The following is a 24440-nucleotide window of genomic DNA, read 5'->3' as shown; positions in this document are numbered from 1 at the left end:
TCCAAATCTTGGAAATATAACTTCTTCAAACATCCTCTTTGAACTGATGTTGTCGGCGTGCTTGCAAGGTAGTGCCTCTACCCACTTGGAGACGTAGTCAACTGCCACCAAGATGAACTCACACTTCTTTGATGGGGGAAATGGACCCATGTAGTCTATTCCCCAGACATCAAAGAGCTCAATCTGAAGGTTGTTGGTGAGTGGCATGGCATCTCTTGTGTTTATGTTTTTGTGCCTTTGACATGGCGCACATCTTCTGATATATTGCTTCGTGTCTTCATACATTGTAGGCCAGTAGAATCCACACTCCCAGATCTTTGAATGTGTACGGAATGCTCCATAATGACCTCCATATGGTGATGAATGACATCTGTCGATGATCTTCCATCCTTCCTCGGAGGTCACACATCTCCTGAGTAAGCCATCAGAGCATACTCGGAAGAGGTATGGCTCATCCCATATATGTGAATGACTTTCTTGAATAAGGTTATTCTTGTTCGCTCCTGGTGGTACATACCCTGAAACCATAAAATTAACAATATCTGCATACCAGGGGTCAGACCTGTTAATCCCGTAGAGCATGTCGTCCCGGAGTGAATCATTGATGGGGGTTTCCTGTGGATTCTTAAAATGCATTCTAGACAAGTGATCAGCAATAGAATTTTCTACTCCCTTTTTATCTTTTATTTCCAAGTCAAATTCTTGAAGTAATAAGATCCATCTAATCAGGCGAGGTTTAGCATCTTTTTTAGTGAGCAGATATTTTAGTGCAGCATGATCAGTGTAAACAATTATTTTAGCTCCAACTAAATAAGATCTGAATTTATCAATGGCAAAGACAACAGCCAGAAGCTCTTTTTCAGTGGTTGCATAATTAAGTTGAGCTCCTATCAGAGTTTTACTGGCGTAAGCAATTGCATGATGCTTCTTATTTTTAGTTTGTCCCAAAACTGCCCCCACAGCATAATCACTAGCATCACACATAATTTCAAAAGGCAACGACCAATCAGGGGGTTGGATGATTGGTGCAGAGATGAGTGCATTCTTTAATAAATTGAAAGATGTTAGGCATGCATCATCAAATTCGAAAGGAGCATCCTTGGCTAGCAAAAGAGTAAGAGGTCTAGCAATAAATGAAAAATCTTTTATGAATCTGCGATAAAAACCTGCATGGCCAAGAAAGCTTCGAATACCTTTTATGTTCATAGGTGGAGGTAGTTGTTCAATTACTTCAATTTTAGCTTTGTCTACCTCAATTCCTCTTTCAGACACTAGGTGTCCCAGCACTATTCCTTCCCTAACCATGAAATGACATTTTTCCCAATTGAGGACTAAGTGCTTTTCTTCACATCTTTGCAAAACCTTGTCTAAGTTTTCAAGACAACTATCGAAAGTTTTTCCGTATACAGAGAAATTATCCATGAAAACTTCCATAATCTCTTCAATCATATCAAAAAATATAGACATCATGCATCTTTGAAAAGAAGCTGGTGCATTACATAACCCAAAAGACATTCTACGGTAAGCATAAGTTCCGTATGGGCATGTAAAAGTGGTTTTGCTTTGATCATCGGGATGGATCAGGATCTGGTGATACCCTGAATATCCATCTAAGAAACAGAAGAACGAATGGTTCGCTAATCGCTCTAGCATCTCATCTATGAAAGGTAAAGGAAAATGATCCTTTTTCATGGCTTTGTTCAGTTTTCTATAGTCTATGCACATCCGCCACCCTGTGACGGTGCATTGCGGAATTAGCTCGTTCTTTTCATTCGTAACGACAGTCATGCCTCCTTTTTTAGGCACAACTTGGACTAGGTTCACCCACTCACTGTGCGGCACAGGATATATAATCCCTGCATACAGCAACTTTATAACATCCTTTTTAACTACCTCTCTCATCGCGTTGTTAAGTCTATGTTGGGGCTGTTGAGAAGGTGAAACAGAAGGATCTGTCGGTATATGATGGGTACAAATCATAGGACTGATTCCTGTAAGATCTTGGAGTGAGTAGCCGAAAACTGAGTGATGTGTCTCAAGAATGGTCATCAATCGTAGAGTTTGCTCCTGAGTGAGTTTATCACTAATGATCACAGGAAACTCTGGATTATTGTTTAGGAAAGGATAGGTAAGACCAGGTGGTAAAGTTTTAAGCTCTACGGGAGGTCTAGGTGTTTCTACAAACTCGTCTAAGGGTTCAGATTCAGATGGTTCGGCATCTTCTTCTGTGAAGAAAGGAGCTTCTTCTTCTAAGTCTGGTTCATTTAAAAGCTCTAGAGATGCATCCTTTACCTCCTCCATAGGATCGGGCAAAAGATATGACTCGGTCTCATTATTTAAGGAGTGAGAAATCATTATTGGAAATTTAAAATCTTTTGCAAAAGAAATATGTAGCTTTCCAGTTTGACCTTCATAAAGGAGTCTTCTAAAAGGTTGTCCTATCAACAGGTCGAAATCCCATGTATCAAAGATATAGAAGTTCAAATGAACCATAGAGCCTTCTACCATAAAGGGTAGGACATTAATAATTCCAAGACTGGGGACTAATTGCCCTAAAGATTCCTTTATGACCTTTGTTGTGGGGGTTAAGACCAATTTTTTAAATAATTTAAGTGCAAAAGCTTTAGACATGATGTTGATCCCCACAACAGGATTATAGAGAGCATCAAATTGATCAGAATCATAAGCACAACATATAGTTGTAGGAGGTGTGTCCAAACAGATCACATCAGAGGAAAGCTCTGACTACTCCAACCATTCGCTACTCATGACTGAGATAAGCTCTCTCAATTGATGTTCACTTGGCAAACAAATGCTAAAATGGCTGTTTTGGGGTCTGTATATAGAATGGTAGTTTGAAATGTTTCTAAAGTCAGTAAAAAGATCAGATTCTATATCCAGCATGGAAACAGGTGGTGGAATTTCTTCCTTCTGTGGCTCAGAACTTGGGATAGCTAAAGTAGATGGAGAATTTGGCAGAGTGTCTACTTCGGCTTCATGGGTTTCATCATAAAGGGTATTATCCATCTCAGCTTCTAGGATTCTATCTAGGATCGCTCTAGCGTCATCAGTAGGGATGCGAAAGAAAGAACCTCTAGACATTGTATGTAGCATTTGTTTATGATCTTTCTGAAGACCTCGAAAAAAGTGAAATAAAAGAACAGGGTCTTCAAGATTAAGGTTTGGACCAGATTCTAAAAGGATCAGATAAACGTTTCTAGGATTTTCCCAAAGTTTCATTATCTTTTTTTTTTAAAGATAGGACTTCGAGTCTAAGATCGCTGATACGGTCGAGGGAATAAAAATCTAGACAAAAGTTGGCTCATAAGACTCCCCATTCACCTCGTTGTTGACTTACCTTCTGACTATACCATCGTCTAGCTTCTCCCCTTAAAGAAAAAGGAAAAAGCTTCCAACATAAAGGTTTATCAAAAATGCCTTCAATGCGAAGAAAATCACATGTTTGCTCAAAATCTCTAATATGAAAGTAAGGGTTTTCGTCTTCCTTTCCTGAAAAAGATAGGTTTTGAATCATGGCAATTAACCTGGAACTTAACCTATACTGGGATTTTTGGATAGGCTGTGATGACTCCCGTGGTAAAAGGTCAGTTACTGAGGGTGTTGCAGATTCATGGATCAATTTAGAATTTTGGTTTTCCATAAGGTAAGAGTAAGGAAAATAAAGAATATACAAAGATAAGAAAAGATAAAAGTATGAATACAAGCTAGTAGTAAGACTCAAGGTTATCTCAGCAAACCATCTTTCTCCTTGGCAACGGCGCTAGAAATGCTTGTTGATATTTGGTAACGCAATCAGGAATTAATCCGCAAGTGCACGGATATCGGTGAGCACTTCACCCGGGATGTTATCCGGAGTATCGTATTTATATTTTTACCACTAGGAGAAAGCGTGCATCTGACTAACCAGGTCTATTACTACTAACCTTTAGGCTACAACCACTATGATTCGATGTGAGTGATGTATAGAGAAGACTTCAACTACACCCTCGTTCTAACCTTGGTAAGGATGATCTACTGTTCTGTTGGGGAGGCTCACGGAATCTAGACACCACAGAGGATGTTCGACCCGCACCTATAAACCCTATCGATCCTGCTAATGGGATTATGGGCTACAAAGGTAACTCGGAAATGTCACGTTCCTCGCTACTACCACGGTCCGGCTAGACAGGGGATATCTATGAGTATCCTAGCCCAAACACCATGTTTACGCTAAAGATGATTACTCTAAACTCTACGCGAAGAGATCAAAATAAACTCATAAACCAAAGAACAATAAAACAAAGAACTTACTAGAATTTAGAAGTCGAAATACTGAAGAATCCTAGGAGCAAGCCTCGGGTTAGGAGACTTGATCCCGCAGGTACAACCTCGGAGTAGACACCGACAGGCCGGGCTTCCTCCGATCTACACGTCCACTCTATCTCTCTCAATCTAGTAGAACTAATTCTACTCTCACATTGGATGCTAAGCCCTATGAGGTTGGAACCCTAAAGGAACCTCTCTCTCTGAATCCTCTCTGAAAAATATGCTAATGAATAATGGGGATTGATTTCTCCAGGGGCCAGGGGCCTTGCTTATATAGCCCTCTCAAATGAATCTAGGCCGTCGGATCAAACCGACCTTGATTGAACAGTTCTCCTTGATCCTCAAAGGCGGTGGAGCATAATCCGCGTGATGCACCCTGATTGGCCACCATAGGTGGGTGGGCACCCAGGGGGGCTGGGCGGCGCCCTGCCTGTGGGCCCGTGTGGCCTTCCGCTCATTCGTGTGGCTTCTAGAATCTTACCGAGGAAAATTGGTGCACAAGTTAATATCTCTATGTAAACCGGACGTGTGGGCCTTTCTTCCATATTTCCTGATAACCCCCTACAGAAATAGATAAACAACAAAACTCGTGGAATTCTGTCAGATCAAACCCTAATTCTAGGTGTTGTTTGTATATTGGTCCTTTTCCTTATTTATTTCATGATTAAAATTGATACTTAAGAACCGTCAACAACCTTCACCCATTTGGCACTAGAACAAAGGGACTTTAAAATTAGGTGCGTAGTCTAGTTCCCAAATCTCCTCTATGCGGCCACAATATGTTTGTCTGTTTCCATTCAGGTCTGTGGCGTCTACGCGAACCCCACTATTTTGGTTCGAGCTTTTTTTATCTTGGCCTAGGGTGTAAAATGTATTTCCATTTATCTCGTACCCTTTGTACATGAGGATGTGCCATGATGGTTGCCTAGCCAACAAATATAGTTGCTCATCAATCTGGTCATTACCCTGACATTCTTTTCGTAACCAATCACTAAAAGTGTCCATGTGCTGATGCATAAACCAAGCTTCATTCTTCTCTAGGAATTGGGATCATAGGAAGTCCTTGTGTTTCGTGACATACGGCTCCACCACGGATGAGTTTTGAAGAACTGTGTAGTGTGCTTTATTGAAAGAATCGTCCCCCGTACCGATGTATGTTTTCTTTCCTAGTGTTCCCTTTCCACTCAATCTCCCCTCATGTTGTGATTTAGGAACACCAATTGGGTCAAGTTCAGGAATGAATTCAACATAGAACTCAATGACCTCCAGTGTCCCATAGCCCTCTGCGATGCTTCCTCCTGGCCGAGCACGTTGGTGAACATATTCCTTCAGGATTCCCATAAACCTCTCAAAGGGAAACATATTAAGTAGGAACATAGGACCAAGAATATTGATCTCCTTGACCAGATGAACTAGGATGTGTGTCATGATATCAAATAATGATAGAGGGAACACTAACTCAAAGCTAACAAGACATTGAACCACATCATTCTGTAGAGCAGCTAGTTCTAGTGGATTGATTGCCTTCTCAGAAATTGCATTGAGGAATGCATATAGCTTTACGGTGGCCAGACGTACATGTGGAGGTAGAATTTCTCTTAATTCAACTGGAAGCAATTGCGTCATAAGCACATGGCAGTCATGCGACTTTAAGTTCAGAAATTTCTTCTCGGGAACATTAATTATACCTTTTATATTAGAGGAGAATCCATATGGGACCTTGATGTTGCTTAAGCATTCAAACATGATTTCTTTCTCTTCATTGATAAGAGTGTAGCTAGCAGGTCTTAAATATTGGCGTCCATCATCTGTCTTCTCTAGATGCACGTTGTCTCGTTCTTCCATGCGTTGCAAATCTTGTCGTGCTTCAAGTGAATCCTTAGGCTTCCCATACACACCCATGAATCCTAGAAGGTTCACACAATGATTCTTTGTTAGGTGCATGACATCGATCGCATTCTGGACCTCTAGGACTTGCCAATAGGGTAGCTCCTAAAATATTGACTTCTTCTTCCACATGGGTGCATGACCCGCTGCATCTTTTGGAACTAGTTGGCTGCCTTGTCCCTTACTAAAAACTACTTTCACATCCTTAACCATCTCAAATACATCTTCTCCAGTTCTATTGCGAGGCTTGCATTGGTGGTCTGCCATACCTTTAAAATGCTTGTCTTTCTTTCTAACTAGGTGATTCATAGAAAGAAATCGACGATACCCAAGGTAGACAACCTTTTTGCATTTTTTCAAATATATACTATCATGGTCATCAAAACAGTGTGTGCATGCATTATATCCCTTGTTTGTCTGCCTTGAAAGATTACTTAGAGCAGGCCAATCATTGATTGTCACAAACAATAGTGCTCGCAAGTCAAAGTGTTCCTGTTTGTACTCATCCCACACACGAACACTTATTTCGCTCCATAAAAGTAGGAGTTCTTCAATTAATGGCCTTAGATAGACATCAATGTCATTGCCCAGTTGCTTCGGGCCTTGGATAAGCACCGACATCATAATGAACTTTTGCTTCATGCATAACCATGGAGGAAGGTTGTAGATACATAGTGTAACAGGCCAAGTGCTATGACTACTGCTCTGCTCACCAAAAGGATTCATACCATTCGTACTTAAAGCAAACCTTAAGTTTCTTGCGTCTTTTGCAAATTCTAAAAATTCCTTGTCTATTGCTCTCCACTAGGACCCATCAGCAGGGTATCTCAACATGTTGTCTACCTTACGGTCTTCTTTGTGCCACCGCAATAATTTTGCATGGTCCTTATTTCTAAGAAGACGTTTCAGACATGGTATTATAGGAGCATACCACATAATCTTTGCAGAGATTTTCTTTCTGGGACGTTCTTCCCCCTCAACATCGCCAGGGTCATCTCGACCGATCTTATACCGTGATGCTTTACATACGGGCATTCATCTAAATTCTCGTAGTCCTTGCCACGGTATAGGATGCAGTCCTTAGGACATGCATGTATCTTCTTGATTTCTAATCCTAAAGGACAGACAACATGTTTTGCTTCGTACGTAGTAGTGGGCAGTTTATTAGGCTTCGGAAGCATCTTTTTTTGGATCTTCAGTAATTGCTCAAATACCTTATCGGATACACCATTTTGTGCCTTTCATTTTAACAACTCCAGTGTTGTACCCAATTTTTTTTGCCCATCCTAGGCAGATGGGTATAGTAATTTCTTTTGATCTTCTAACATGTGGTCAAACTTTGCCTTCTCTTTTTCACTTTCGTAATCTTTCTGTGCATCACGAATGACATCACGAAGAGCATCATCTTCAACAGGTGTGCCTTCTGCACCTGTCTCATCTTTAGCTTCTCCCATTATTGTGTCACTGAAGACACCGTATTGAGCAATAATGTCGTCAGGCTCCAACTGTTCTTCTTCACCTTCTTCTATCATTATCCCAGTTTCTCCATGCTTGGTCGAACAAATATAGTTTGGCATAAAACCCGACTTCAACAAATGTGGGCGAATATTTCTAGAGCTAGAATATTCCTTCAAATTCTGACACAAGGCATATGGGCAACATATGAATCCATCCCGCTTGTTTTCCTCGACCACCCTTAAAAAATAATGCACACCATCGATGAATTCTTTGGAGCGGCGATCGACATTGTACATCCAATGATGTGTCATTGTCAGCATTGCAACGTAAAGCATTATAAGTTTCTAACTTTTATACAGAAATTAAAGTAACAAATAACCTAAAATTATCTATTTCTATTTTTTCTAAACAAGTAAAAAAAAGACATAAAAGTTCTCTATTTTTCTAACTAATCATGAAATACGGCATGCATACTAGTTATAATTTACTAATTAACCATGTCATAAATTGCAAATTAAAGAAATATAAGTTTCTAATTTTTTATACAGAAATTAAAGTAAAAAAACCTAAAATTATCTATTTCTAATTTTTCTAAACAAGCAAAATTAAAAAAGCACAAAAGTCCTCTATTTTTCTAACTAATCATGAAATGTGGTATGCATACTAGTTATAATTAACTAATTAACCTTGTCAAAAATTGCAGATTAAAGTATTATAAGTTTCTAATTTTTTATACAGAAATTAAAGTAACAAATAACCTAAAATTCTCTATTTTTAATTTTTCTAAACAAGCAAAATTAAAAAGACATAAAAGTTCTCTATTTTTTAAAAAGACATAAAACCGCGACTAGTTATAATTAACTAATTAACTCGATCATAAATTGCAAATTAAAGTATTATAAGTTTTAATTTTTTTTCTAAACTAATTAAAATAAAAACCATAGTATCACTATTTCTCTAAAAAACACGTCGATGTTGAGAAGATGAAGCTAGTGACCTCTTAAAAAACTATAAAATAAAAAATAACATACATAACACTAGGAAATGACATATGCCGCTGCTAAATATTGAGAAAATGAAGCTAGTGACCTCTTAACAAGTCGATAACCGCGTAGAAATGATCAAATGAATCAATAGCCGGAGATGAGAGCAAGAACAAGCAACTGCAAATGAAGAACACGGCAAAAGAGTGAGGATCGAGCTCGGCCAGGGGAAGAAGAGTTCAAATATGGCGAAGGACATTTAATCTCGGTTCCCATTACCAACCGGGACTAAAGTCCAACATTGAGTCCCGACCGGTGAGAAGGACCGGGACAACAGCTTTTAATCCCGGTTGGTGTTACCGACCGGGACTAAAGGCTGGGCTTAAGTCCTGATTGGTAACAGCAACCGGGACTAAAGGTCTCTTCTGCCGATCTCTGACACCATAGCCGTTGGCCAGGGGACTTTTACTCCCGGTTGGTCTCACCAATCGAGAGTAAAGACGTTTTTGTCCCTGACGCTGATTGAGCCGAGATTATTGTTCATTTTGGGCAAGTGAGGCCTGTTCTGTAGTAGTGCTTTCATGCAACAACAGCCACAATTGTTTTCCCTTTAATCTCCCTTAATTCCCATTTTAATCCATTGGTTTCCCACACCATCAATTGCATGAACACATGCACAAAACAGCAGTCATATATTCTCCTCTCCCTCACCATCACGCACGCAACAGAATGACCCTCACCTCTTCCTCTTCCACCATCAGATGGCTGCCTCCTCCTTTTCTCTTCTCCCCCTCACGCCATCACCAGAGAGGAAGCACTCCGTCTTCTCCTTTTCCATTCCCATGGTTGCTCCCACCATATTTAGTTCCTCTCCCTCTTCTATTTTTGTATGTGAGCAACAGCAGATGGACACCTCCTCATCTTCTCTTCTTCCTCCATCTCACATGGATGCCCCCACCACATCTCCTACCTCCATCTGTTGTTCCTCCACCAAAACAGGGAGTCCTCGCTGTGACGATCTCATCTGCTGCTGTGAACCTCATCTCCAGCAGTGAAGCTCTTGATTGGAGAAGGCAGCGTATGTCGTTTCCTCTCTGTACAGGCCATGATTATCTTTGGGATCGAATCGTTCCTGCTCTATCGACACCTTGCCCTCACATCAATATCATCACCAATAATTTATAAAATATTCCAACTTTAGTTATGTTGTCAACATTTTAGATAGTGGAAAAATATTGGTTTCTAAAATGTTTTGCAATTCAACTTTGTGTTGTTGCATTCATGCCATTGCATAGTGTTTATGTTTGAAAAATGAGTTTATTTGTTTCCAAAATATGCCTAGGGTTTGATCCCATCTTCATCTACCCAAAATACCAAATCGACATTCAAAACTCCAATCAAGTCTTTTGCTAACATCCAACAAAAATCTAGCATGACCCGTTCTCTCTTCTCTCACACAATCCTACTCCACTCTGGTCAAGCAAAATCAATTACATGTCACTCACAATGTTAATCTCAATTTGGGAAGCTTATACCAATCAATCTCCTTCAAATAGTTGGTCTGTGCAGCCCAGACTTCTCCTCTTTTTCGCTAATGCATCCAGCCGAGAGCATGTCTTCTGTTGCTTTGGGCCATGTCCGGATCAGCCCAATACAATAATCTTTCTTTCTCCCAACTCCTTGCTGTCCATATACCCCTCTCTGTCACATGAGGATGCAGCCTCTCTCTCATTGAAATACCCCTCCTTTTTCTCTTCATGTAGGGATTATGGAAGCATCTAATGCCTTCTCATCAAATTTTCTCTTCCTCTTCAATTACAAGCATGCATGTAACGACTACAACAGTATATCATTCATCTCTCTTTCACGTGAATAAGTCTCTTCTCCCCCTCATGTAAATAACAGCAGTATTTAATCCATTGTTCCACGTTCTTTTTATTCCCCTCATCAATATATGTCATCTCTCCCTTTCTAAGTGTGTGAGTAAGAGCACAAAAAATTGTCAACCATCAATGACATGGCAGCCACACCGTCCTGCTGCCCACGCCCACTTCTCCCCATGCAAAAGCATATGCACATATTCTTTCCTCTCTTAATTACTAGACACACCTCTCTTATATGTGCTATTTTACTCCAACAATTTCTCTCTTCCACTTTATTCACATACATGCAGCAGCTAGAAATATCTTCCTAACCTCAATTCTACTCGCTTAATTTTCCTTGGAAATGCCTCTATTCTATACTCTTTTATGTGTGGTCCTTCATCATCTTTAAATATATGCATGCACAAGACCGTAGTTATATTTCTTCGTTCTTTTCCTCATGCAAAATCAGATGACATCTCCTCTCTACCTCATCCAAAAAAAATATAGCATCCAATGCTCACTCTCTTAATTCCTTGGTCACACCTCCTTTTCATTTTCTCTGATGTCTGCTCCTTCACTCCATTCCAATCAACTGCATGCACATACAACAGCAGCCCCTCTCCTATTCCTGTGGCACATTCTCCTCTTACTCTCATGCAAAACAGCAGGATGTAATGCCTCATCAATCTCTTCCATGCTCTTCAATAGCATGCACATCAATATCTCTTCTCCCCTCTCTCACTGAACAGATCACCACCCCATCATATGGTGCCTCCTCTCTCCCTCATCTGAAATAACAACAGCCTTCCTCCTTAATTCCCTTCGTTACACCTCTCTTTCGTCCTCTGTTATGTCTACTCCTTTACACCAATGCATGCATGCACATAACTACAAGAAATATCTCCTTTATCCTCTCTTTTCTCACGCAAAAAAACCAGCAGCTCACTCTTCTTCAATTCCTTTTTGATGGCACCCATTTTTACTCCACTTTATATCTCTTTCAATTGCATGGATCCATGCACAAATTAAAAGTCATATCTCCTCCTCCTCTATTTCTCACGCAGCAGCCATATCCTCTCATTTCCTTCCTCTTACAGCCAGCAGCAACACCCCTCTTCAAATCTCTCTTGATAGCAATTATTTTTCACTCTCTTTTATTTCACTTCAATGACATGGACACATGCAGCTGCAGCAGCTATAAATCCCCCCTCATCTCCTCTCTCCCTCACGCACACAGCAGATGGGCAGCCCCTCTCACGCCACCTCTTCCACCTGCTGTTGCTCCACAAAGACAGCAGCCAACACCTCCTCTCCTCTTGCTCCATGCAGATCAGATGCATTCCCTCCCCACCTCCCCTCTTCTTCTCCTTCTCTATCTGCAATGGACGCCCCAACTGCTCCACTCCACCTCCATGGATGTCCTCCTCTTCCTCCTTCCCTTTTCTCTCCATGAAAATGCAGCCCCCGTGCAACAGCAATTCCTTTTTGCCATTGCAATTCCAGCCCGAACAAATGGCTTGTGATTTGGACCGGCTACCGACCTCATCTACTGCAGTAAGCTGATCCTCTCTTATTTCCCTCTCTCTGTGTATATCGTCTTCTGCTGCCCATCCCTCTCTTGACATCCCCATGTATTGCAGGGCGTCCGCAAATCGATCCCTCGCTGCTGCATTTTGTTTCCCGCCGCACCCCTGATCCCAAAGCCTAAACATGCCGAGGATGTTGTTGCCATTCCCCTCTGGACCGAGCATGTGGGCTGCAACTCATGGTGAGGTCGACCCTGCACTTTCACTCGTTGATCTTGCTGCTCTTGTACATCCTATCCATCTCTATGATCTATCATATGGTATAGATTATCACTAAAGTGGAATTGGAGATGTCCTGCTGATCGCAGTCCCGATCGCCACCACATCATCGATGAAGGGTACCATCAAATTCACCTCCAACTACTGCTAACCCCGATGTGAGGACCCCCATCATGATCTCCATTTTGTATACATGTTTCTTGCTGTAAATTATGGACCATCATTCTTGTAAGATCATGTTTTGGCGAGATTTGCTAGTGATACTCTATGTTGTCCCTCCGTCCAAAAATGCTGCTGCCGGTTACCGTTCGCATTCCTAGTGATCCATGCCTCTGGACACCAAACCCTTTGATCATGATATAGCTCTTGATGTTGTACACACCTCTGCAAATCAGTTTGTTCATAGGACCAACGATGCCGGAGTTATTGATATCGTTATGCTTGCTGCCGCTGCATCTTTGCAGCAGCACCATTACTGATTGGCATGCATGTTCTAGGCAATACATAATTCTGTTTGTAAAATTCCTTTGAACCACATGTGTTCTATATCCTTGAACACATCTAAGCAAAATTTGATGGTCATAGAGCTCAATATGAAAGAGTTATAAATGTTCTTGCGCGTGATGTCCCTGTTGTCCCGCAGCAGAGTTCCTGCCGGTTGGCATGCATATTCCTGATGTTCCATCACTCCAGTGACCATGTCCTTCAACCGCAGCGTGTTTTGTACCTTTGCACACACCCTTGAAAAATTCCATGGCAATAGAATTCAAGATGAAAGAGATATCATTGTCTTTTTGGTGTTTGTTGTCTCTGCCGTTTCAGCAGAGTTGCGCCTCTATTTAGTAGTGTTGTTCCCCATCATACATTAGTAAAATCACCAAACCCTTCATGCAACATGTGTGTCTTATCCTTGCACGTCTGGTGTGAGATTGTAGGTTTTCAAACCACTCTAAGTAGCATCTGGTGTGAGCGAGTCACGTCCAATACAGACGTCTACTATCCGAAACGTGTTGACTTTAGCTCGTTAAGTTTCTAGTAACCGTAGAAGATCAATAGGACATGTTCAAAGAGGGACATGTGGCAATGATCTAATGCACATAGCAGGTGAGCGTTAGACGATGAACCGTGTCTGAAGGTTAGGTGTTGGAGCGTTCAATGCCCCCGAGTTTGGCCCTAATGGCTAGCCCTCGAGTGAAACGTTATAAATAGAAGATGGCCATGTTTGGGGGCTTCTCTCTTGCACTTCTGAACACTTAAGACATACTTTGAGCTAGAGAACACTCCCTCCACTCATCTCTTTGCTTGTTTCTCTTGTTGCTCTTCAGTGTTTCCTGACACCCTAGACAGCTTGGAGCAGCAGAGTTGTTGAGCTCATGATTGAAGATTATTTCGAGCCTGACACCCTAGACAGCTCTGTGAGGGGTTCTTGAGCCTTTCCCATGAGAGATCACAATTGGCTACTCTAGTGGATTGCTCGTGGCTTGGAGGATCCCCATCTTGTGAGTGGATGTGCGGCACCCGCTGTGGGTTTGGCTTTAGATTGCTAATTAGCTCATGATCCATCAAGTGGGTATCACCACGAGGACTAGCTTGTCAGGAAGCAAAAGAACCTCGATAAAAAATCTTGTGTCATCTTTTGCCGAGGATTCCATATTATTTATGCTTTTGTGTTTGATTCATGGATATATCTCTACTCTTCAACGTCGGTATAAGAATCATCACTCACTCCTTTACTTACTTGCTTACCTTGTTAGTTGTTTAGCTTGTGTAGCCTTATTTCCTTGTTTAGGAGTAGAGCTTAGTGTTGCCCTCTCTTGTTGGTGTGGTTTAGTGTTTGGCCTTATACTGTACTTGTATAGGTGGCTTACATAGCTTAGTTGTGCTAGTGCTAGAATTGCTTCGTCATTTTTTTCCTAACAAACTTGTCACTATATCATCACCATGATCATCTTTTGCTCTATCACTTGGCATGTACCAACCTTATCTAAGTTTCATCAATTATCCAAAACCAAACTAGGGCTTTCACCTTCACCATCGCCTTGGTCCATTAGTCCCAAGCCCGTAGCTGCCCTTCACGTTCGTGTTGCAACCGGTCCATCAAAGTCAAGTCTTGCTTTGGTATTCACTTTCTTATCCAAAACCAAACTAGGGCTTTCACTTTCACCGTTGCCTTGGTCCATCGGTGCCAAGCCCCTAGCTTGCCCTTCACATTTGTGTTGCAACCAGTCTATCAACGCCAAGTCTTACTTTGGTCTTCACTTGCTTGCTATGTTTGATTTGACCATTCGAACATACTAGCAATCAACTCCATGTTGATATCCATCTCATCTTGTGAACTAAACCAACTTTCCTTCACACACTCAACTGGAGAGGTTAGTCTACAAGTGTTGTCATTAATTACCAAAACCCAAACAAGAGCCTAGACCTTTCATGAGGGCCAGCGTATGTTGGGTGAGTCCATGCGTGTCATGGCCCAACGCCATGTTTTCCGATGACTGTGATCCAGAGGCGACGACTACTGATTGCTAGTGCATAGGCTCCTGATGTACAGGTTATTTATGCGATGAGTGCACACCATTTCTTCACAACCTATGTGCCTATGTCCATTCGTTCAATACAACATGTCATAGTCCAACAAATAATTTGGCACTATTGCTCTTAACGTTTGAGTTTGGAATATGTGGAAGCGTGTTCTATTTTTTCTAGCAAAATGGATTTACTGCATTGTTTCTCTAGGATAGGATTTGTAATTGTTTGTCATGGTTATTGTATAGTAGACTGTGATGAGGACATCAACACCAACTATGCATTCACGCTGAGACCACTTGGTCCTCTTACTCGTACCCATGCCCGTCAACTTAACCATCATGTAAGTTCATTCTTGAACTCTCGTCCATCATATTTAGATAATGGAGACACGTGCACCTTGGTGTTACCTAGGAATGATGGAGAGGACCAACAAGGGAAGGTTCGACTACATTCAGAATGTGATGCAACACCAACTCTACAAAGGGTTGATTGCATATGAGAAGCATGGTACCTTAACAAAGGTGATTGGGGATCAAGTCCAGGTTCTTACAATGTCCTCCATCAGGCTACCACGTCGCTCTTAGAGAAAGGAAAGCAAGAGTCCAAACCCAACACGTACGGATTTGGACTATAGGACAACCCCAACTTGTATGGATCACCATGGCTTCATACGAACACCAATTGGGACGTTGTCATACTTGATGGAAAGCTTATGAAGTCTACTTTCCAATGGGTCCAACAACATATCCTTACATCTTATATGTCAGGCACAGTCCTTGTTTTACTGTCAAAACCCTTTTTTTCTTACAGTGCTATGTCACCCTATTTTGGGCCAATGGCCCATGTATCAAGTTGAGTCCATTAGAGACGCACCCTAGGGTTAGAGGACGACTCCAGCACCCCTTTGGTTGTCCTCCCCTCTACTTATTTGCCTCTAGAGTCACCATGAACAGTTTGGATTTTGTTTAGATCAAGTTTAGCTTTTGCTACTTGCTTGTAAGTGCACGTGCTGGATGAGCTGCCCATCTTCTTGTCTTCAGAACCCCACTTCATTGGAGATTGAGTTTAAAATCTCTATTTATATCTAATAATTTAGTACTTGTTCTACTTGTTCTTGCTAGTTCTTTGATTACTTGTTGGACGAGTGTCGTAGTGGTCAAGTGTTGCGCTCCACAAGATCATGACGGCCATTGGGGGTGGTATATCAGTTGCTAAGGCGTGGTCTTAGAAGGATGGAGTCGGGCCGTGAACGTCATCTCTATTCACCAATCGAGTTATCCCACGCCTCTCATCCAAAGATCGAGCAAAAACCCTAACGGGTTCACATTAGATTATAGACATGTAAGATGTGATTTTGCATTCAAAATGTCATAATTTGGTAATACTTGGCAAATGGGTGTGATTTTATGGTCTATATGAATAGTAAAAACAAAAAGCCTATATCGAAACTATATAATCTTTGGAAATAGGGCAAATACATGTTGAGCCTGATATGAAATTAGTACTCTTTTTCAACTGTACCATTTACTGAATTGAGTTGTAACATATGAATGGATGCTAGAAATTTCAATAAAATCACCGCTACCATTGCTTGTGTGATTTTTTTTTGGCTTAGGTGTCATTCTCATCATTTCATATAGTGTCCAATATATCTCCCTTCTATGCGGGACACATGCTAGATTGTTTCGGTTTCACATCAAAATCTGAATTATACTCTAACTGCTTATCCTTCATGGAGTCAAGAAACAGTGATGTTGCAAACATCACGCTCTCGAAGCATCAATTTTTCTGAAGTAGTATAACACTATACTTACGTTATCGTGGCACCATTTTTTCTCATGTCATGCACAACATTTATCGCGGAACTATTTTTTCTCATTGCAACGCACAAACTTTTATTTGGTGAGTATAAAATACTTTGTTTTAAGGTTTTGTGGGAGATTTTCAAGAACAGTATTACTGATGTGACAGGTACTAATTTTTAGATGTATACTCAAACCTACATACTGGATGATGGTATGGAGATGCGGCGAAACTTAAAGATGTATTGGCGTACGAAAGAAATAGATATTAAAGACTTTTTCCTGCTGATACAAAACATTATATTAGCTGCATTACGAAAAAAATCTATTGTGTAGAGTTTGATTTCACAAACTTTATTTTGAAACTAAATGTCACTTTAATGTTAATATTTAATTTTATAATATTATTATCTTATCGTGAAATCCGTATTTTTTAGTATAATTTATTAGTTATCCATGTAGTAATGCACGTAAACACGTAGCAAAAATAACATATACCTAAAACAGCTAAAAATGACTTGCAATTTGAAACGGGCTAAAACGATTAGCAATTTGAAACAGGCAGTGTACTATCGAACTATGTACTACTTTCGTCAAATAAGCTGGGTATATAGTTCCCTCAGTTTCCAGTTTCAGTTAATGGTTTCACTTGGACACCCTTGCAGTAAGAGAACATTTTGCAAATAAGTCGTGAAGACATGTTTTCCGATTCCAAAAACCTCTGGAAAATTAAATTATATTTGGCATTGACTTTAGACAATTCTCCTCCGTATTTAAGGAAAAAAAAGTTCAGACAGTTCACACTATTGTATGTCCTGTAATTAATTTTACTGAAATGTTTCTACGATGAGCATGTACCTAAGTTACAAACCTCATGGGCTCATGGCAAATAGTAAAAATTAGACAAATGAAACTGCCGGGTTACATTCTCATCTCAAGGTCAGGGGTTACGGATTTCCTCTTGGATCTATTCTCTGTCAGCGGATTGTTTGCCGCTTCATGTTTCTCGGTTGTCTCAACTTCATTATCACCGTCCGGGTCTTTCAAACCTAAATTCAAATTTAGGTCTGTTTCACCGCCATTTTTACCAGAGTTTCGACCATCCTCATCTGATGCCTGAAACAGGACAGTTTTATTATGTTCTTAAAATTCTTATCTTTCCTCATTTTTTTTCTATGAAAATTGTAAAGACGACACACAAGTATATAAACAACGTACACAAACGAGTTGGGAAAGATAACTGGTTTAGGCATGTTATTGTATGTCATCTCATCAATCATATGACTTGACCGCCAAGCTACATGACTACATCATTGGTTTCTCCCAATTCAGTAAGGACATTTGAAGCATGCTGGAGAGGTAAACAACCACATGAGCATCCACTGAGTTCATGAGACACCAACAACATCGTTGGTTTGTAAGGACATTTAAAGCAGGGGTTTTTTTGATTCGTGTTATTACAATTTTGTAAGTTTGGAGAAGTGCCATTACTATTCGTCTATTTAGAAACTTGCCATTATAATTTTTCTTTAGCTTGAATTGTGCCATTTTGTACGTATTTGACAGTGTTAGGCCCATGTGTAGATGACTAAAGGCCAGTGTATTTTCATATGGTCTAAAATACCCCTGCAACTTCTTTCCCTCCACTCACTGACGTGTGGACACCATAAGGCAGCTTCTCCTTCAACCTCCGGCCAACGTGCATCACCTCGCCTCTGGTTCAGCTGCAAGGAGGCCGATGGCCTTGGCATCGCTAAGATGCACATGGAGCACCAGTAGGTCTGCTAGGAGCCACCCAGATTCGAGCACAAGTAGTTGCACTTGAGTGGCTTCATCTGTATCACACATTTCCTCAAGCAGCTTGACTGCACGAGCTCTGCCATTTTTTCATGTGCACGAGATTGCCATGGACCACGAGTGCAAACCAGATTGACTGTTAGTACCCATTGCCGACCACGAAAGCGCCGACGGAGAGGACAGCGTCGAGCCCCGCACGCGCATCCACAGTGCTCGTCCTCCCCACCGCCTCCCACCATGGCCGCGCGCGAGCTCTGCCTAGGCCTCTCCTCAACGTCGGTAGCTGGCCCGCGACCACTCGAGCCTTGCCGCTGCTCCTGCTCGCGAGCCTGGCCATCCGCTGCAGTCACTCGTGCTCCCAAGCCCGTCCACGTGGGAGCTTTGCCCAAGCATCTCCCCGACGCTGGCAGCCACGACCCACGGCTGCTCATGCCTCACCACCGGAGCCGCCTCTCGTGCTTGCGAGCTCGGCCGCACGCTGTAGCCGCTCGCGCTCGTAAGCCCAGCCGCCTGACATGGCCATGCGGGAGCTCCGCGCCACCATGCTCAGCCATGTCGCGCCTGTCGCGCGTGTGCCTGCTGCTCCATGCTACGCCACCCCACAGCCTGATATCGGCGCACAACAGTCATTGCCTCGGCTTGGCTTGGCACTGCCGTCGCCGAGTTGTCAAGTAACAGGGAGTGACTGGAATGCTTAAGGTAGCTGGAGGTTGAAGAAGCTGACATGTGGGGCACACACGTCGGTGAGTGGAGGAAGAGAGCAGCAGTAAGGCTATTTTGGGTTATACGAAAATATACTGACCTTTAGTCACCTACAAATGGGCCCAACACTGTCGAATACGTATGAAATGGCACAATTCAAGCTGAAGAAGAATTATAATGGCAAGTTTCCAAATAGACGAATAGTAATTGCACTTCTCCAAACTTGCAAAATTGTAATGGCACCAATCAAAAAAACCCTTGAAGTAAACAACCACATGTTGAAGCGGTACTGCGGTAGCTCATGAATCTTGAGAATCCACCAAGAGTTCATGAGGTAGCTAGCTTGGGCATACCCAGTGTTGAAAGCAATCACACAAAGCCAGTGTTTAGGTCATGGATTTCTAGCAGCCTTACCCTTGCAGAGTTTGCAAAGAGATTGGTCTGCCCTCCAGGGCACAAATGGAGAAACTACATCACTAAGCCAGGTCCGCCCTCCTAAGGGAGCTAGCTGGGATTTTCGTGTGAAGTGCATTTGACTGATACATGATTTGCTGGATTTACATGATTGAAGATTCAAAGTCATGAAACTGAGGTAGGACCTTTCGCATGTGCTAGGTCAAAGTGTTCACTGAAGAAATGTTTGGCTCAAATACAGACCTCCTGCAGAAATGTTATTTATTTGATACTTGAAGGGGAAAAGTGTTCCTTGACAAAGCTACTATGGGGCCATGAACCCTCCAAACCAAGTTGTGGAAAGGAGAGTGGTATGTTTAGTGGTTCTACTTCTGAAGAATATGGTCTGTTTAAAACTATACCTACTGCTTGTATGCACACATATTATGACACAACTCATGAGAACATCATAATTGGCACTGGCTACAGGAAATAAATAAATTTTTATACTTAAAAAAGAATAGGTTGCCAGCTGTGAAATATCAAACAATAAAGGACTTGATGCTTGGAGATGCAGAACCATATGTAACAACAAGTTGGCAGCATTATTTTTTCATAAAAAAAGACAAACAACAAGGTAATTCAGAACCAAAAAATGCATACTGTGAGAACCCTGAATGGGTAGAGCAAAATAAGTTACAGATTAGTAAGTACTTAACTCAATGTTACATGTAAATTAGTTATGATCACCGCCAAAGGATCTCGTTACCTGAGATTCATCCATAGGTGTACCATTGATATCAGTCTTTTCATTTGATGGCTCAGTTTCGTTCGAAGATGGATCACCATCATTAGCCTTATTCTCATCATCAGATTTGGTAGATTCTTGTCTTTGCTCTTCCATTAAAGAAACCTGTAATATTAAGATATTTGGTAAATACCCATTGACAAGATTATGAACAAAAGTGAAAAGCCATCTGTTCCACAAGAGAAGTATTGCACAAAAAAAGTGAACTCATCAATCCTGGATAGTTTGGATTTTGATGAAAAGACACTCTAATCTTGTTTACTGTAGTTTTAGCAATACTAAAAAATCACAAATTTGAATGGCACACCATAATAAAGTATAAGTAACTATGCAATGAGTGAAAGAATGACATAGATAGAAATCATTTCGGCAATCCATACACATGATGACATGAATACTAAAACATTACATGTATCCGGCAAAAAGAACCACTGAAAAAATAGTGTACAGCTTAGATATAACAGATGTAAGAGGTCGATAGTCTACTGACAAACATGTAAAGCAGTAATCTTATTAGATTGAGCCAGGTACAGACTTGTTTCACATTCTTGAGCTATCCAAAATATATAATTATCCATACACTTAGTAGACTAACCTAAACTATTGGGAATCATTGGTTCCTCGTACTGAAACTACTATTCAAATAATATCAAAGAAACAAAAGAACTGTAAAATTTAGTGGTCAAAGAAACAATGGAGTCACCTCAAGCAAGGATACAGTGATACATGAGGCCACTGACAAGGTGTGTGGATCATGGCAGGAGACACAAACATAAAGAAGCTTTTGATGGTCATTCAGGTGTTTGTCATCTTTACTTTCCTGCCTCTTAGTTTGGCATGTTTCCTGAGGGATTTTGTTTCATGTTCTGCTTTAACTATTTTTTCTCGTTCATTTTTTGAAAACATTGGAAATGACAAATATATTATTGTAACACCAAGATTATATATATGCATATCGATTTCTACTATTTAATAGCCATGTTGATCAAGCATAACCCAACCCAGTGACCATATATATATAAAGTGCAGCCAAGAACACTAGCCGTCATATGATGTCTACTATGAAAACTGAGATGGTGCCTGGCTGAGTATGGCATGCTTCTTTGATCGTCCTCCATGATCTTATTCCCCTTCCACACTAGAAGGTCAATCTTCCATAGGAAATTAATACTTTAGGCTTGCATTTATATTCTGGTATATCTTCTTTTTTTTCAAGGACATGTCCATCCTCCAGGATCTGATTTCTTATTGTATCTATTCTTGCCAGAATTCCAATTCTTATTGAAATACTGAGTCTTTCAGTCCTTAATCAAAGTAGTTTTCCTATTGCTGAACATGTCCAGCTCAATGTCACATTCTAGGAAACCAAAATCAAAATACCCATATTGATTAGTGATTCTGGCTTCTTTTTGAGTTTTATCAGCTGATATATCACGCTAATGCCATAAACGCCAAGCAAAACTCTCATTGCAACCTTGGTTCTTGATCCTTTGTTTGTCTTTTTTATTTGGGTTATCTAACCCTTTGGGGCACAACAAGCATATAGCCATTTATTTTGCTTACTCTAATACAAAGAGAGGCAGCTCTACAATGTGCTTAAGAAAAAGAAAAAGAAAAACTGTTAGCTTAGGCCTTGTTTAGTTCGCAAAAAGAAAAGTTTTTGGGTACTATAGCACATTTGTAACTATAGCAATTAGTGTCCAATCATAGACTAATTAGGCTTAAAAGATTTATCTAGCAAAATACATGCAAACTATGCAATTAGTTATTTTTTAATCTATATTTAATGCTACATACATATGTCCAAACATTCGATGTCATGGGGCGAAAAAGTTTTTGAGTGGGAACTGCCTTAACTTAGAACATGGCCGACTACTGTACAAAGTTGATCAAATAGCACCTGCAAAAATACTGAAATCCATGACAAGTTGAATACCGAGAAAAAATTATAAACTCCATCCTAATTACACTAAGATACGGCAACATCCTGAACCACCCAATCTGAATAAACAATTAACTATTTAAGCATCCACCATTATATTTGGGGATCAGAAATTCAAATCCGTCCAACCAACTACTGACGGAAGCATGCATTCCCATGGACATAAAAAGCAACTAACAATAAGCTCAACTCGCACAAGCTAAAATGTTTTTCAAAACACCGACGAAAATAAGCTAAAGATCCAATCATGCTACTGAACTCTAAAAAGTGCAATCATGTTACAAATTCACACCCAAATAGCGCCACTAGAAGGAACAAATGCTAGCGAACCATTCTTATCAAGAATCCTCACCGGCACATAACGCCTGCGTCTCGTGGCCGTCTCCGCCGCCTGCTGCTGCTCCCCTTCCCCTCCTCCCCCGTTAGCCCCGTTCACCGGGGTCCACTTAAACAGGAGAAGATTATTCCCACGGGATCCTCCGCCAGATCCCGTCCCCGTGGAGGGCGCCGCGCCACCGTTGGCGCTGGCGTTGGTATTGACGGCGGCGGCGACCACTGGTACCCACTCCTTGTGCCACTTCCTAACAGGTCCCGTGAACGTCGTCGCCGGCCCGTAGCGTGCCGAAGTGCGACCTAGCCGCGCGCCCACGCCCTCCATGCCCACGAATTTACGTGATTACGGCAGCAGCGTTATTCTCCGGCGAGCCGGGGGTGTGGGTGCGGGTAGGGCCGGGGTTTCTGGTACACGAAGCGAGATCTACACGGAAGAGACAAAAGAGGCGTGATGCGTTTGCCTCGTTGCCGTTCGCTGACAGCTGGGACCGAGGCGCAGCCTCTGCGGTACTGTCTGACGCGGGTCAGTATATATATATATTGAAATTTCTTTCTACACGTACGTACTTACTCTCATTTTCAATAAACCACGTTGTGTCGGTTTGGGTATATTTATATACTCATATTAAGATATTATAAATCTTACCACATGAAAATTTTTCAAAAAATTATATTTTAAATATATTACTAAAATATCACTTCTATATTATATACAATAAGTATAATCATATACTCTATGTATACATACATACTTAACATACACATCACTCTACATAGTCTAGTATGATCATATATTTTTTTATATAAATTTCGTCCGGTCGTATACACCTTAAATCTAGAGATATATAGATGAGAGTAACTACACGCGCGTGTAGAGAAAAACACGTCGGATATATATATATATATATATATATATATATATATATATATATATATATATATATATATATATATATATATATATATATATATATATATATATATATACTCCGAGTAGTAGTTATTTTCATGTGTATATCTTTAAATTTAGGTCGTATATGGCACGATAAAGTGTATGTAGATGAAGTATATGATCATACTAAATCATCTAAGGTAATATGTATGGTAAGGCCTTGTTTAGTTCCAAAATTTTTTTGGAAAAACAACACCGTAGCACTTTTGTTTTTATTTGATAAATATTTACAAATATTGTCCAACCATGGAATAACTAGGCTTAAAAAATTTGTCTCACGATTTACAAGCAAACTGTATAATTAGTTTTTATTTTTATCTATATTTAATGCTCCAAGCATGTGTCGCAAGATTCGATGTGACAGGAAATCTTAAAAAGTTTTTGGTTTTTGGGGGTGAACTAAGCAAGGCCTAAGTATGCATGCATACATAGAGTATGTGGTTATACTTTTATATATAACTAGCCACTGCTGCCCGCGCATCGCTGCGGGTGATGTGCTTAGTATACGAACTGGCATGATGTTTATGCTAGGACAGCAAATCAATGGCAAGTTAGTGCAACAAAGTACTTGATGGATTCAGGCTCAAGCAATGAACTCACTTAGATTTAAAGCGTAATATTGAGCAGGACTACATTATAAGCAGAAAGAACAAAAGCCACAAGTGAAAGTACATATCCTGGCGTGAGGGTTTCCAAAAGAGTGGATTAGGGTCCACTCCCCCTTAGACGAAAGGATGTTAACATAAAACTACTAAAGTGGGGGCGAAAGCTGCTAACTCCACTAGAGCCGATGCATTACATTACTTGGGATTACATAGTAGGCGAGAAATGCAAGCACTATAATACGGGTACATAGGT

At 40.8% G+C, this 24440-nt stretch overlaps 1 protein-coding gene and 2 long non-coding RNA genes across 5 annotated transcripts; 2 read left to right on the top strand and 1 right to left on the bottom strand.

Moving 5' to 3' along the window:
- Positions 10252–12679, top strand: LOC110437115. 2 transcript variants are annotated; one of them, XR_002455229.1, is made up of 3 exons: positions 10306–12073; positions 12160–12287; positions 12372–12679. It is a non-coding gene; the product is annotated as an uncharacterized LOC110437115 (long non-coding RNA). The 2 variants fall into 2 exon arrangements; XR_002455228.1 differs by having other exon boundaries at positions 10252–12073; positions 12160–12679.
- LOC110437116 lies at positions 15105–15960 on the top strand. The gene is made up of 2 exons (XR_002455230.1): positions 15105–15193; positions 15265–15960. It is a non-coding gene; the product is annotated as an uncharacterized LOC110437116 (long non-coding RNA).
- Positions 17357–23115, bottom strand: LOC8067995. Of its 2 annotated transcripts, none has more exons than XM_021465372.1 (3): positions 22650–23097; positions 20317–20460; positions 17357–17771 (listed from the first exon to the last, which is right to left on the bottom strand). In XM_021465372.1, exons 1-3 carry the CDS (start codon positions 22953–22955, stop codon positions 17577–17579), a joined length of 645 nt encoding a protein of 214 aa, XP_021321047.1. In that variant the 5' UTR covers positions 22956–23097; the 3' UTR covers positions 17357–17576. The 2 variants fall into 2 exon arrangements, with proteins under 2 accessions (XP_021321047.1, XP_021321048.1); XM_021465373.1 differs by lacking the exon at positions 17357–17771 and adding an exon at positions 17798–18006 and having other exon boundaries at positions 22650–23115.

The sequence above is a fragment of the Sorghum bicolor genome, chromosome 7, assembly GCF_000003195.3.
Source record: "Sorghum bicolor cultivar BTx623 chromosome 7, Sorghum_bicolor_NCBIv3, whole genome shotgun sequence".
NCBI classification, from domain to species: domain Eukaryota; kingdom Viridiplantae; phylum Streptophyta; class Magnoliopsida; order Poales; family Poaceae; genus Sorghum; species Sorghum bicolor.
The sequence above is the reverse complement of the archived record's forward strand: the minus strand, read 5'-3'. Positions and strand labels throughout refer to the sequence as shown.

Coding starts and splice junctions, on each gene's coding strand:
- LOC8067995 (XM_021465372.1), bottom strand. CDS start 22,955: ATGGAGGGCGTGGGCGCGCGGCTAGGTCGCACTTCGGCACGCTACGGG. Junction 20,461..22,649: donor GACGCAGGCGTTATGTGCCG/GTGAGGATTCTT, acceptor TTAATATTACAG/GTTTCTTTAATGGAAGAGCA. Junction 17,772..20,316: donor CACCTATGGATGAATCTCAG/GTAACGAGATCC, acceptor GTCCTGTTTCAG/GCATCAGATGAGGATGGTCG.